At 40.8% G+C, this 13002-nt stretch overlaps 1 protein-coding gene across 8 annotated transcripts in view; it reads right to left on the minus strand.

Annotated features, from left to right (window-relative positions):
• Window positions 1-869: 869 nt before the first annotated feature.
• Window positions 870-13002, minus strand: part of DNAJC6 (DnaJ heat shock protein family (Hsp40) member C6) — a 175558-nt gene continuing 163425 nt past the window's right edge. For 7 of the 8 annotated variants that reach the window (XM_055585565.1, XM_055585568.1, XM_055585564.1 and 4 more), the window contains 4 exons: window positions 9348-9611; window positions 7012-7154; window positions 4845-5021; window positions 870-3232 (listed from right to left, as the gene is read on the minus strand). In XM_055585565.1, the coding sequence (XP_055441540.1) occupies window positions 3131-3232; window positions 4845-5021; window positions 7012-7154; window positions 9348-9611 (686 nt within the window). In that variant the 3' untranslated portion in view covers window positions 870-3130. The remainder of the gene's footprint in view (window positions 3233-4844; window positions 5022-7011; window positions 7155-9347; window positions 9612-13002) is intronic. The other variant, XM_055585572.1, reaches the window with a different exon arrangement.

A 13002-nucleotide genomic window follows, 5' to 3' on the forward strand; every position in this document is an offset into this window, starting at 1 on the left:
GTCAGAAAATCAGCACTTGAATTGTTCCCCATTTTAGATTGTAGAACAACCAAAACCTGTCTACTTGACCTAAATTCCCCCGTAGATGTTGTCAGCAGGGAAACTGTCCTGTTGCTGTGATAACTGGCTCTGGAATTCAACTTGCATGTTCATTCCTTACACAGTGTTTCTTCAGTAGCGTGCTAAGTCGCTTGAGTTGTGTCTGACTCTTTCTTAACCCCATGGACTATAGTCCGCCAGGCTCCTCTGTCCACGGGATTTCCCAGGCAAGAATACTGGAGTGGTTTGCCATTTCCTACTCCAGGGAATCTTCTCCACCCAGGGATGGAACCCACCTCTCTTAAGCTTCGTGCATTGGCAGGAGAGTTATTTACCACTAGCGCCACCTAGGGTCCAACTTGAAGATTCTTCTAGACAGGGATACAGCAATGATAATTCAAATACTTTTGATTTGCAACATTTGTTTCCAAGCAAACATGCTGCTTCTCTTCTTAAAGAGCTAAATGATCTGTTTTCTGCAACAAAGTCTCAGACTCCCAGGATCCAACCCTTTGCCTCAGCACAAAAATGCATTAATATCCTAGCTAGAGCCAGGATTTCTGTGCTGATTCTTTTAGGAACACAGCATTCATGCAGCATGATCAAAAGTGTGTCTGTATATGGAGGCAAGGGTGGTAAGGGGGGTGGTTAAAGTATAAATCAATAAATTCTATCAGATTATGTTTTGGTGCAAATGTATTATATGTGCAGCAGCAGCAGCATATTCTTTCCCCATAACTTTTCTTAAAAGTGAATCATGTCAGAAGGTGTAATTCAAGCTTGTTGTCACATTCCTATGAGTGAAAAAATAACTTATGTTTCTACAAATATTTTTGAGCCTTTTAATATACATTACAAATATTTTAGACCAATCACATTTTGTTGAGTGTAACATATTTACAAAACAAAAATATATTACAATAAATATGAATGAAACAGTGAATCCGATCAACAACAAGCTCTGTCACAATCAGATATTTAAAAGGAATGCGAAAACCTGTTGGTCTGCATATGTTAAGAGGTTTGAGATAAATAGGGGTCCAGAATTATAATGTATCCGGAAAAGAGATAGGGAGCATCCCAAATTTAAGTTAGATAAGATTCTTTCTCATTGCTAATTACATAATGTTTAATGATGTTTTAAACTGTGAACATGGATGAATTATCCAAACATGATACCAAGCTAATATAGTTCTATCATTTCAAAATGTACGTGACATTCACATAGTATCCTTTTAATTATTATTATATACTGTAGTTCACACAATATCTACAGATGTGAATGAGAAAAAAAGTCACAGCAACATGTCTCACATTCCAATTTTAAATAAGACAAGCACATACTGCAAACATTATTTTATAATATGTTAATAAATAACACCTAGTTTTTTATGGTTACTTTGAACAGTTTACAGCTGTATATTTAAAAAGAGAATATTTGAGGCGAGTTTCACATTGTCAGCAAAAGGTAAAATAAATAATGAACCTTTATAACAACAACAACAAAAAAGAACGAAGGAAAGAAAGGAAGAGAGAAAGAAAGAAGAGAGCTGTATATAGAACATAAAGTATTTTTGACATGCTGCTTTTCCAGTACAGTTTGCCACAAGGAAATGAAAAACAGAAAGAAACAACAAAAAAGATTGTCTTTTAAAAACAATTTTTGAAAGCTTTTCACAATACTGAGCACAAACCTTTTAAGATTAGATCAAGATCTTTCTGCCCATCTGCCTTGTATGAATATCCTCTGCACACCGTGTACCTGCACACCCAAAGAGATCTACCAAAGTCATGGAAACAATCACTTGCCCCTTAACGTGACAAACAGCCAAAACACTGAACTGAAATCCAACCAGTCTGAAGTCTGCAAAGGTTTCACTCCTGCTTTATTTTCACAGACGTTCCTGTGCAACTGTTATTCCTGTGGACCCCCAACAACTTTTAGAACAATAAACCCCACTGTAATAATCCAAGCGGTCCTATTTCATCAGGTGGGAAGAAGAACCTGGTTCCTCAGAGAAGCCAGTCTTGATAAGCCATGTGACTTGGTCTGAAGTGGCCTGAAGTGGCCTCTCTCTGTCTCTCACTGCAATTGCCCCTGTCACTGTGGTCATCGATTTCCTTCCCCCAGCCAATCACAAACCTGGAGGACAGGGGATCCATACTAGACAGCCTTCCTGATCAATTGTGAACACGCCAAACTGCCTTACAATCTGTTCTCAGCTAAGAGCATTTTCTCTGCTAAGAAAAAGGAGGAGCATTAAGCCTTACAGGAAAAATTAGAAGTTTCATCAAATCAGGTTGTTGTTATGGCATTAAGACATTCTTCAAGCTACCACATCTTTCTAAAGGGAAAAGAAGATAGTAGCCCAACTCTCTGATCAGGAATACAGATTCTACAGCTTTAGCGTCCCTATTTTTCTTCAGTCAACATTTTCACTAAATTTTAGCTTATCCAGGAAGGAAGTGTTGGTAGTAATCACTGGATTATAATATAATTACTTCCCACAGTTCAGGTTCTTTTACATCTGTTAGTCCTCTTGACCAAAAGAGATGTACAGTATTATACTATAGACCATAGTAAATTTCTGTTAAAAAACAAACAAACAAACAAAACTTAATGGTCATGTTCCTGAAGTCTACGTAAAGCCATGGCTCAAATTTTATCTTTCCAAGAAAATCTCAAAACTATTAGTTAAAATCCATCATGTAATCCTATTATTATAACTTTGGCTCATTATCCTATCCTCAGACAATGAGATGGGTGCTATGCCTTTGGTAGCCTTTATTTTCAATTTCCCCACAAATTGCTGAGTAGGCTCCCCACAGGGCAGGCTGGAATGTTGTAAAAAAAACTCTGCAAGGTCATCTGACTAAAAGTTCCTTTCCTGTTTTGGACTTTTTATGGTGGGGACTTGAGAAAACAAACATTCACATTCCTTATTAAAGAGGAATTAATTCACGAGTAACTTAACAGTTAAGTACTGGATACACATTGCTGGAGTTTTTGGTTCACCTGCAAAAACCTCAGAACTGTGACACACACTAAGCATTAGCACGGGTCTGCAGCAGAAATGGAAAAGCTCATAAGTTAATACAAGGGCTTTTGGCCTTGATTTTCAAATTCTGACCAGGCATCATTGAGCTCCATGAAAATCATCTTTGCATATTGTTCATAGGGTTGCCCAGTAGCCTACAGAAAAAAAAAAAATACACATTAGATACCACAGACCAAAATTTTATTTATATTAAAATTTTCATTGCTATGTGGGCTCTGAGTAATTGAAATCTTTTTCTGTTAGACCATTTCTCTCTTTACAGCCCCATCTTGCTGCTGTTGCTGTTTGGTCACTAAGTCATGTCCAATTCTTTGTGACTCCACAGAGCCCAACAGGCTCTTCTGTCCATGGGATTTCCCAGTTAAGAATACTGGATTGGATTGCCATTTCTTTCTTCAGGGGATCTTCCTGACCCAGGGATTAAACCCGCATCTCCTGCATGGGCAGGCAGATTCTATACCGCTTGAGACACTAGGGAAGATAGCCCTATCTACATGACCCTAATTACTATGACCTCTCCACAAAGCCCTCCCCCAGGAATTCACATATGGTAGTAGTGATCAGTCACTGAGTAGGTAACAGAGAATTTATTGGTCAGCACAAGATGTATCTCCATTCTCCAGAGTTACCTACCAAATGACAAAGGCTCATGACTGCGTAGCTCTGATTGATGGACTGCATTTTGAAACACTGTTTATTCTATTTCTTAAAAAAATTTTCTTGGAGACCCATAACACGGGCATACAGTTTGTGGGTTTTTCTGGGCTCTTTCCCTTTCTCTTCAAGTCACTGAGATACATCATTTCTTGACTACTATCTGGATTGTCAGCAAAAGTTTAGAGAGATGAAAATCTAAGACATCAAATTCAAGTGTGTGTTCTCAAGTAGGATTCAGTCACAGCCTCACACTGTAGGACTCACACGGTCCATATGATGGGGCTTCCCTGGTGGCTCAGCAGTAAAGAATCCGCCCACAATGCAGGAGATGCGTGTTCGCTCCCTGGGTAGGGACGAACCCCTGGAGAAGGGAATGGCAACCCACTCTACTATCCTTGCCTAGGAAATCCCATGGACAGAGGAGGCTGGTGGGCTACAGTCCATGGGATCACAAAGAGTCAGAACCAGCTTAGTGACTAGTCAACAATAACAAAGTCCATATGATGGCAAGTGATGCAATTCTGTCAGGGAGGTTTGTTATGGTGATCTCAACCGGGCCATCCACTGGTTGAAGTCTCTGACACTGCAGAGCGTGTGTGTGTGTGTGTGTGTATGTACTTCAGTGAAAATAAACTGCCAAAATCAATATAGTGATGAATTTAACTCCATTTTCAATATTTTGTTGAGTCTCACCAATTTTACCAACTACATTCTAAAGTTTTTTCACTGTATAATCCTGGCTGAATATACTGCCATATTACTGTAGGAGAAAATTTTCCTCTGTCCAACTCTGAGTTCATCCTTAAGTCAGGCACAACTTCTATCTGATCCCTGAAAATTAGTCAGTAATGAATCTCATACCTAAGTAAAGCCCTCATTCCATTATTTGTAATGTATAGCTTGATTTCTTTGCTTCTGTGTCATAAAGTATAACTGTTTAAGTACCTTTTTGAGCCTATGAAATTTATTTTATCATATAAACAGCCTAATAAGAAGCAAGTTGAAAGTATGACTCCTTGACACAGGCTTATAAACCAAGGACAGGAGGACCAGACACCCCAGGGGTGCGGGAGGACAGCTTGTACTCACTTTATCCGGGTGCACCACCAGCACGGCCTTCCTGTACACCTTCTTCACCTGCTCCGGGGTGACCAGGTCCGCCATGCCAACTGGTTTCCACTTAGTCTCCCCAGCCCACAGCACAGTGTGCATTGTGGACAGAAGGGCTCTGATATTCCTCTCTTTGCCTTCAATCCATTCTAGAATCTGTAAACACAGGGGCAGTTAAGAAATTCAAATGCTTCTGAGTCCAGAGCATCTCCACTGTGACTCTGGAAACCCCTCCAGCTCCAGCAACATCAGGTACCTGCCAAGGTCATCCTTCCCACTACCAGAACGGCTCTTCTTCCTCCGCCCCCTACACCTCTTCTTTCTGGTTAACTCCTTATCAGCCTTCAAAAGCCTGCTCAGGAATTTCACACTGTTCCACCTTGGAAAATCTAAATACCTTCCTTCCTCTCTGGTCCCCCTGAGTTAATGACTTATGCCTAAAGTATGAACTCCATGAGGGCACACATCATGTCTGTCTGGGTCCCTGCTATCTGCTATGTCTAGTAGAGTGTCTGACATGTACACACACACACACACACACAAATTCCTTGGAAAAACAAAAACAAATTTCTCCAGGCTACCTTTTAAACATATTTCTATCATAAAATGTGCTACACTTCACCATAATTGTGCATTTGTTTTTCCCCTGCCATTAGGCAGACCTGTTTGAAGAAGGATTGTGTTTCTTACATATCACTCTAACTCCGAAACAGTATGCCTGGCAGGAAAAGAGCTTGAAAAGGTCTGTTAAATGAATCAATACATTTAGTCATTCATTCCAACTATGACCATTCATAGTTTGCATCATCATAGTTGCAACAAATGAGGTCACTAAATTGAAAGGTTTGTAACAAGGAATCAGCAGTTAGCAGGTAACAGAAGCTCAGTCAAAGTGAATGATGACTACTCTCCCAAACAATGAAATACTCCATACCAACTAAACAACCAAGCATGGTTTAAAAGACATAAACCACTTTCTTTTCCAGAAAATTGTCAAAGTTTACCTAATACACAAAGGCTCTTGAGATGGAGCACAGTGTTTGTGGCAGGAACATAAAACCTTTATAACACTGCCTGAAGTGAATAGCAAATGTAAACAGAGCATCATATATTGTACTGCAAATTGTATCGCTGCATCTTCAACAAATTATGGAAAACAACAGTGGTATATTTTTCCACACGTGTAACACTGAGTGGTTGTGCCACTCTGGCTTTGGAGCGCTAGATTAGACTCTCATCTTCCAGGCTGGAACAGTGTCAGTGTATTTTGTCACGTGGGAATTCAGCCTGTCTGTGACAAGCTTTCCAGTTCTCTTGATCTTCACAAACTGTTTCACTACCTCACACCATTCATCAACATAACCATCCTTTTGTCCCCCAATTAACCATTGTCCAGATAATATCTTCAGCTATGAAGTAACATCTCTGTTTTCTCATCTATGAAACAATGAAGTTATAGACACTGGTTTGCAAACCTTAGAAGAAAAGAATATGAAAACATTCTCTTTTTCCAAATAAAATCTTACCTAGACATCCAAGAATCAGAAACAGATAAAAGTAGAAATGCTCTGGTTAAAAGTGAAGTGAAGCAGTGTAGAAGCCAGAGACCCCACTTCCCTTAGCCTCCATTCTTTTCACCTTCCCAAACCTCCAGGTCTAACATTATGGGAGTGAGTAATTCTCAGGCACATCAATCAATAGCTCCCTCTCTATCAGCAAAGAAGAGATCCTCAGGGCTTCAGCCAATCTAGTCCTATATAAAGCTACCAAAGCAGAAACAGAGAACATAAATAATACATTCTTCTTACCACCAAATCATAATGACTTACCTACATATTGCAATGCCATCTGAATAATAAGATCACATCTTAAAGAGTGCCATTGCTTATTTGAAAATGTGAATGAAGAAAATCTACACTATATATTATGGAATAAATGCATTGTATTAAAGAAATGAAACAACATATACAGCACTCCCTGAAAGTATTTTTCTATTAAAGGACACAGTTATACTCAAATCACAACTACAAGAACCAAATGAGATACAGTGGATGCTAGAAACTCAACATGGCACCTTCTGTAGGTTAGTCCCACACTGACGGTTCCACACAACACGATAGTCACTGCGGGCCAGGGGCTCACTCACCTTTAATTTCTCAGGATCCATCTCCTTAGCCATTTCCTCCTTTCTCATCTCAGCTATTGTTCGAGGTCCCTTTTTGTCTTTGTGAGCATTAAAACCTTGACCAGAGAGCAGGTCTTCAAAGTCAGCTGCTTTCTGTTTCCCCTCTGCAACATAATATTTTTAAAATTATTATAGTGTTTACTCATAAACACACTATCATAACACTTAGGCATACTGCATAGGGCTTTCACAGGCACTATGCCCCTTAATCCTCTCACTTAGCCTGTGAGTAGAGTATGAGACTGTCATGTCCATCTTATAGATGAGGAAAGTGAAGTCTGGAAAACTTAAGAGATCTGTTCAGGATCACATGCAATGTCCACGGCAAAGCTCAGACTCGAGGTTGGGTTGTTGCACGAACCTAATTCCATGATTCCATGTCCACCGTTCCATCCTTTCACAGATGAGGACAGTCACGATTCTACCCACTGCTCCCCCCACCTCAGGCCCCAGTCTTACAACTGGCTAGCAGCAGTGATGGGCCTATGACTTGGGTTTCGGTACTTGAGATGCACGCACACTGCTGCTTCCCTGCCCACACTCAGCTGACACTTTAGACCATCACAGAACTCTTTTCCCCTAAGTCTGGTTTTGGCCTCACAATCTTTATCAATCTGCTTGGAAAAGCAGCCTAGCGTGGTAGTAGCAAATGGCAAGGGCTCTGGAGACAGACCCCCAGGTTTGAATTCCAGCTCTGCCTTTATTAGCAATGCGACCTTGGGACAAGTTCCTTACCATCTTCCTGCCTCAGTGTCCTCATCTGTCAACCAGGCGTGGTGTTAATAACATGACTTATCTCATAAGGTTGTTGTGAAAATTGGCGAGTTAAATATTTTTAAGTGCTCAAAACAGTGCCTGGCTATTAAATGTTTGCTGTTAAAACAGAACCACAACACAAGAGTCCATTCAGTCCATGCCTTTAACCAACGTTGTTGTCTCACTTGAAACCCACCTGCCGTCCCTATACTGTCAGGCATCCTGAACACACACTGTCACACACACACACACACTCAAATGTGGGTGCTCTGAGATTAGGGGTTTTGTCTGTCTTGTTTGGAGCTGTATCCCCAGTGCTTTCTACACTGAAGATACTCCATAAGTGTTTACTGATTGACAACACTCACCCCATATCTACTCAGAATAAAAATGGAGGGGAAGCCAAATGACTCTACGGAATTACCAGAGAATATCCACTGCTAACCAAAGAACAAACACGATGTTACAAAGACCTAAAAAAGACTCCTTGCCATGTAAGTATCGTGAGAAGCAGGGTGTGGTGGTGAATGGTAGGGGCTCTGGAGTCACATTGCCCTGGTAGATCTTGGCTCTGTCCCTTACAAGCTGTATGGACTAAGAAAATTATTGATCTCTGTCTACAACAAGGGTTTGGAGATTATATGAAATAATATGCGAAAACTGCTTAGAATAGCACCTGACATATAATAAGCCCTCAAAAGATGTCAGCTAAAGCTACTAGGAAAAGCAGAAGAATTTCCTTTCCCATGTTCCATAGAAAGGCCTGTTTCCTCATCACGTCCCTATACATTCCATTCTTGGGTATAATGAAATCAACTGAGATGTAAAACATATCATTACAGGCCTTTTAGAAAATTCAAATGTAACCATCCCTTCTATGAAAAATATATTATTTTTAACTTGCTATCAAGAACCCCATTTGAAAAAAGAAAGAATCCCATCCAGAGTTATCCTCCAGCCTTAGCTTTTGGGCCACTTTGTGTTCTTTTAACTTTCTTCTCAGAAGAGAGGGAAAAACCATCACAGGAAACCCAAAGATCTCAGGAACATCCCCCAGCCAGAGCATAATCAAGACCAAATGTCCAAGACATGTCCACTCCTCTAACTGGGATCCAAGGTAAAATGTGAACGCAGTGCTTGAAATGTTTCCAACTTTCGTCTTCCACCCTCTCTTCCAAAGGGATGGCAGTTTCAAGATCCATCCACCCATCCACTCACTTCCATTCAATACTCCTTTAGTGCCTCCTACCTGTCTAGTGTTCTGCTAGGTGCTAATGCTAATGAGTCAAAAAAAGACCCAGTCCCTGCCCACCATTTGGTCTCAGTGTGGAAAGAGGCAAACAGGTGAGCCAGCACTCACAAAACCACAGTGTGCGAGGAGAATGATAAACCAAGGAGCTCCAGGCACAGCACTGGGAGGGATCGTGCTGCATCATTACAATTCAAAGACTGCCTCAGAAACTGCCAAATTCCCTGTCTCCTTCTTCAGACATGCATACCGCTGGGTACCCTCTAGCCAGGCCCCATACCATCATCCTTACCCAAATTAGCTGCTGCTTTCCCACGTTCGTTCTGGCCCCCAGGCATGGATGAGAAGCTCACGTTGTAGTTGGGCCGGTTCTGGGGAGAGGAGTGGGGCATGCTGGACTGTGGCTTGGACTGTGTCTGCTGCCAGTTGTAGCCCCCTCCCTGCTGCCACCCCCCACCCATGGGCTGGGGAGATGCTTTCTGTGGCGAGCTGAGAGGTGGAAATCCACCACCCAATCCAGTTGGTGTGGAAGGTTTGCTGGCAAATGAAGAACCACCTACAGGAAAAACAGAAAGAGAAAGAGAGAAAGAAGGTAATGCTATTGTGAGTAGCCTCTAACTCCTGTGTCCCAAGTCACTGCTTACAATGACTTTAGTGGAACCTCCCTTGACTAGTGGCATAATTAGCCTTCCTACCCAGTCCATCCTAAAGGAGATCAGTCCCGGGTGTTCTTTGGAAGGAATGATGCTAAAGCTGAAACTCTAGTACTTTGGCCACCTCATGCGAAGAGTGGACCCATTGGAAAAGACTCTGATGCTGGGCAGGATTGGGGGCAGGAGGAGAAGGGGACGACAGAGGATGAGATGGCTGGATGGCATCACCGACTCGATGGACGTGAGTCTGAGTGAACTCCAGGAGTTGGTGATGGACAGGGAGGCCTGGCATCCTGCAATTCATGGGGTCGCAAAGAGTCGGACACGACTGAGGCTGAACTGAACTGAACTGAATAGCTAAATAAATTGCATTCATATTTTTTCCTTTAATCCTCACAATGACATTTTTAGGTATGTATTAACAGTTTCATTTTTCCTTCTGATAAACAAACTATAGCTCAGAATAGTTAAGCAATTTTTTGAAAGTTATACAGCCAGAAAGTGGCAGAACTGGGACCTGTGTCCAAGTCTGACTCCAAGCCAGAAGAGCCCTGGCTCCACTGTGCCATTGCAGCTCTCCCTCCCACCCTCTCAGAAGATTCTATTTCTTAACTTGAGCAAAATCTATCAAATGACAAGAACAGGGAATAAAACAAAAATACATTCATTGGTGAAGCTGCTATTTAAACATCAACGATCAGGATTATTCACTGTCTGTTATAAATACCAGCATGGTTAGTGTCCACGAGTAAACAAAGGTGTTTTAAAATTTCATAAATAGGTTTCAATTTCGCACTACTTACACTTCATTGCAGGAGAGTAAACACAGCTAACACTCTGACAACTCTGAATAGGGTAAAGAAACTTATTCAAGCTTTAAAAAATGATATTACTCTGTCCTGGGAATTTAAGTAGAATCCTGACTCTGTAACTCCTAACTTTTAAGTACTCACTACATAAATGCTGGGCTTTTCCCAAAATATGAAGACTAGCTGTGACTCATGTTTGAAGAGGTGATCTCCAGGAACCCTTTCTGGTACCAATACCAAAGCAACAGTGATAATAAAATAACATTTATATAGCTCTTTTAGAATTTACAAAATATGTTTATGACTATTACTGCCTTTAATCTATACAACACCCTTAGGAAATAGGTAGTATTACTGGTTCCACTTTATTTTTCTTTGTCAAAATTACCATTTATTTTTTCATTTTTATACAATTTTTAAAGGTTACTTTCCATTTAGTTATTACAAAATCTGGGCTATATTCCCAATGTTTTACAGTACATCCCTGAGCCTATCTTATACCCAATAATTTGTACCTCCCATTTCCTCACCCCTCTCTTGCCCTCCCCCTACTTCCCACTGGTAAGCTCTAATTTGTTCTCTATCTGTGAGTCTGCTTCTTGTCTGCTGTATTTCTTGTATTTTTCAGGTTCCACATATAAATGATATTACACAGTATTTGTCGTTCTCTCTCTGACATACATCGCTTAGCATAATGCCCTCCAAATCCATCCATGTTGCTATTAATGGCAAAAATTTTTGTTCTTTTTATGACTGAGTAGTATTCCACTGTGTATACTGCTATATGCCATATCCTCTTTAACCACTCCTCTGCTGATGGACACTTGGTCACTTCCATATCTTGGTAATTGTAAATAATGTTGCTATGAACATTGGGGTGCAAATATCTTTTCAATTTAGTGGGGTTTTTTTTTCCAGATGTATACCCAAGAGTGGAATTGCTAGGTCATATGTTAGTTCTATTTTCAGTTTTTTGAAAAATGTCCATACCATTTTCCACAGTCTGGCCCCACTTTAAAGATAAGGAAATAAAGGAGGTATACTTGGAATACTTATAGGCTTATGGTCCCACATCTAGTTCATGGAGCTGGGACTTGACTATGAGCTTCCCGTCTCCATATGTCATGTTCATTTCCTGCATCCATAATCTCAAATTCCTCTCCAAATCTCTGAGTCTTTTACTACAACTTATCCCTCACTTATGTCTCTTCTTTCTATCAGTATTGTTCCTCTGGTCTGATGTGGGTTCCTCTTCCCACTCCCACTGGGAATGCTGTGTTATGACCAGCAGACTTGGAATCAATCTGTCTCTGCTCCATCACACATTCATGCATTCATTCTTACATTTGTTTATTTATTCATTCATTCATATATTCATTCATCAGTATTTGTTGAGCATTACCAAGTACCAGAAAGTAAAAAGATTTTCTTAGGCTCCAAAATCACTGAGGATGATGAGTACAGCTAAGAAATTATAAAGAAATTAAAAGACACTTGCTCCTTGGAAGAACAGCTATGACAAATCTAGATAGTATATTAAAAAGGCAAGGAAATCAGTTTGCCAGCAAAGGTCCGTATAGTCAAAGCTATGTTTTTTTCCAGTAGTCATGTACAGATGTGACAGTTGAACTATAAGGAAGGCTGAGTGCCAAAGAATTGATGCTTTTGAACTGTGGTGCTGGAGAAGGCTCTTAAGAGTCTCTTGGACTGCAAGGAGATGAAACCAGTCAATCCTAAAAGAAATCAACCCTGAATATTCATTGGAAGGATGGATGCTGAAACTGAAGCTTCAACACTTTGGGTACCTGATGCAAAGAGCCAATTCACTGGAAAAGACCCAGATGCTGGGAAAGATTGAGGGCAGGAGGAGAAGGGGATGACAGAGGGTGAGACGGTTGGATGGCATCATTGTCTCAATGGACATGAGTTTGAGCAAACTCTGGGAGACAGTGAAAGACAGAAGAGCCTCGCATGCTGCGGTCCCTGAGGTCGCAAAGAGTCAGACACAACTTAGTAACTAAACAACAACAACTAGGTACCAGATACAGTGCCCCAGGAATATAGCCGAAAACAGTCTACGGAGAATCCTCGCTCTTCTGAAGTTCAGTGAAAAACTCATCTCCTTGACCTCAGTGTTATCACCTGTAAAATCAGAACTATGTCTACATCGCAGAAAAAACATAAAGACACAATGACTATGTGAAAGCTCTTCACAATTCCTGAACTAAGCAAATAAGAGGCACTATTTTAAAATAATGCAAATTCATATTCCCAGCATGCACCCATACACCATAAAGACTCAATAAACATTTGGTAATAGAAAAAGGGAATGACACTGTTGCACACTACAGGCTGGCAATGCCCCTGTAGTGAAGCCCTTCTTTGTGAGCCTCTGGGCCCCTCTGCCAACAGCACCTCAACATACCTGAGGTTGGGTAGACATTCCACACTGGAATTTCATCTTTTATTTTAAGGATGCTTACAA

Source organism: Bubalus kerabau, chromosome 6 (assembly GCF_029407905.1).
Source record: "Bubalus kerabau isolate K-KA32 ecotype Philippines breed swamp buffalo chromosome 6, PCC_UOA_SB_1v2, whole genome shotgun sequence".
Taxonomy (NCBI): Eukaryota; Metazoa; Chordata; class Mammalia; order Artiodactyla; family Bovidae; genus Bubalus; species Bubalus kerabau.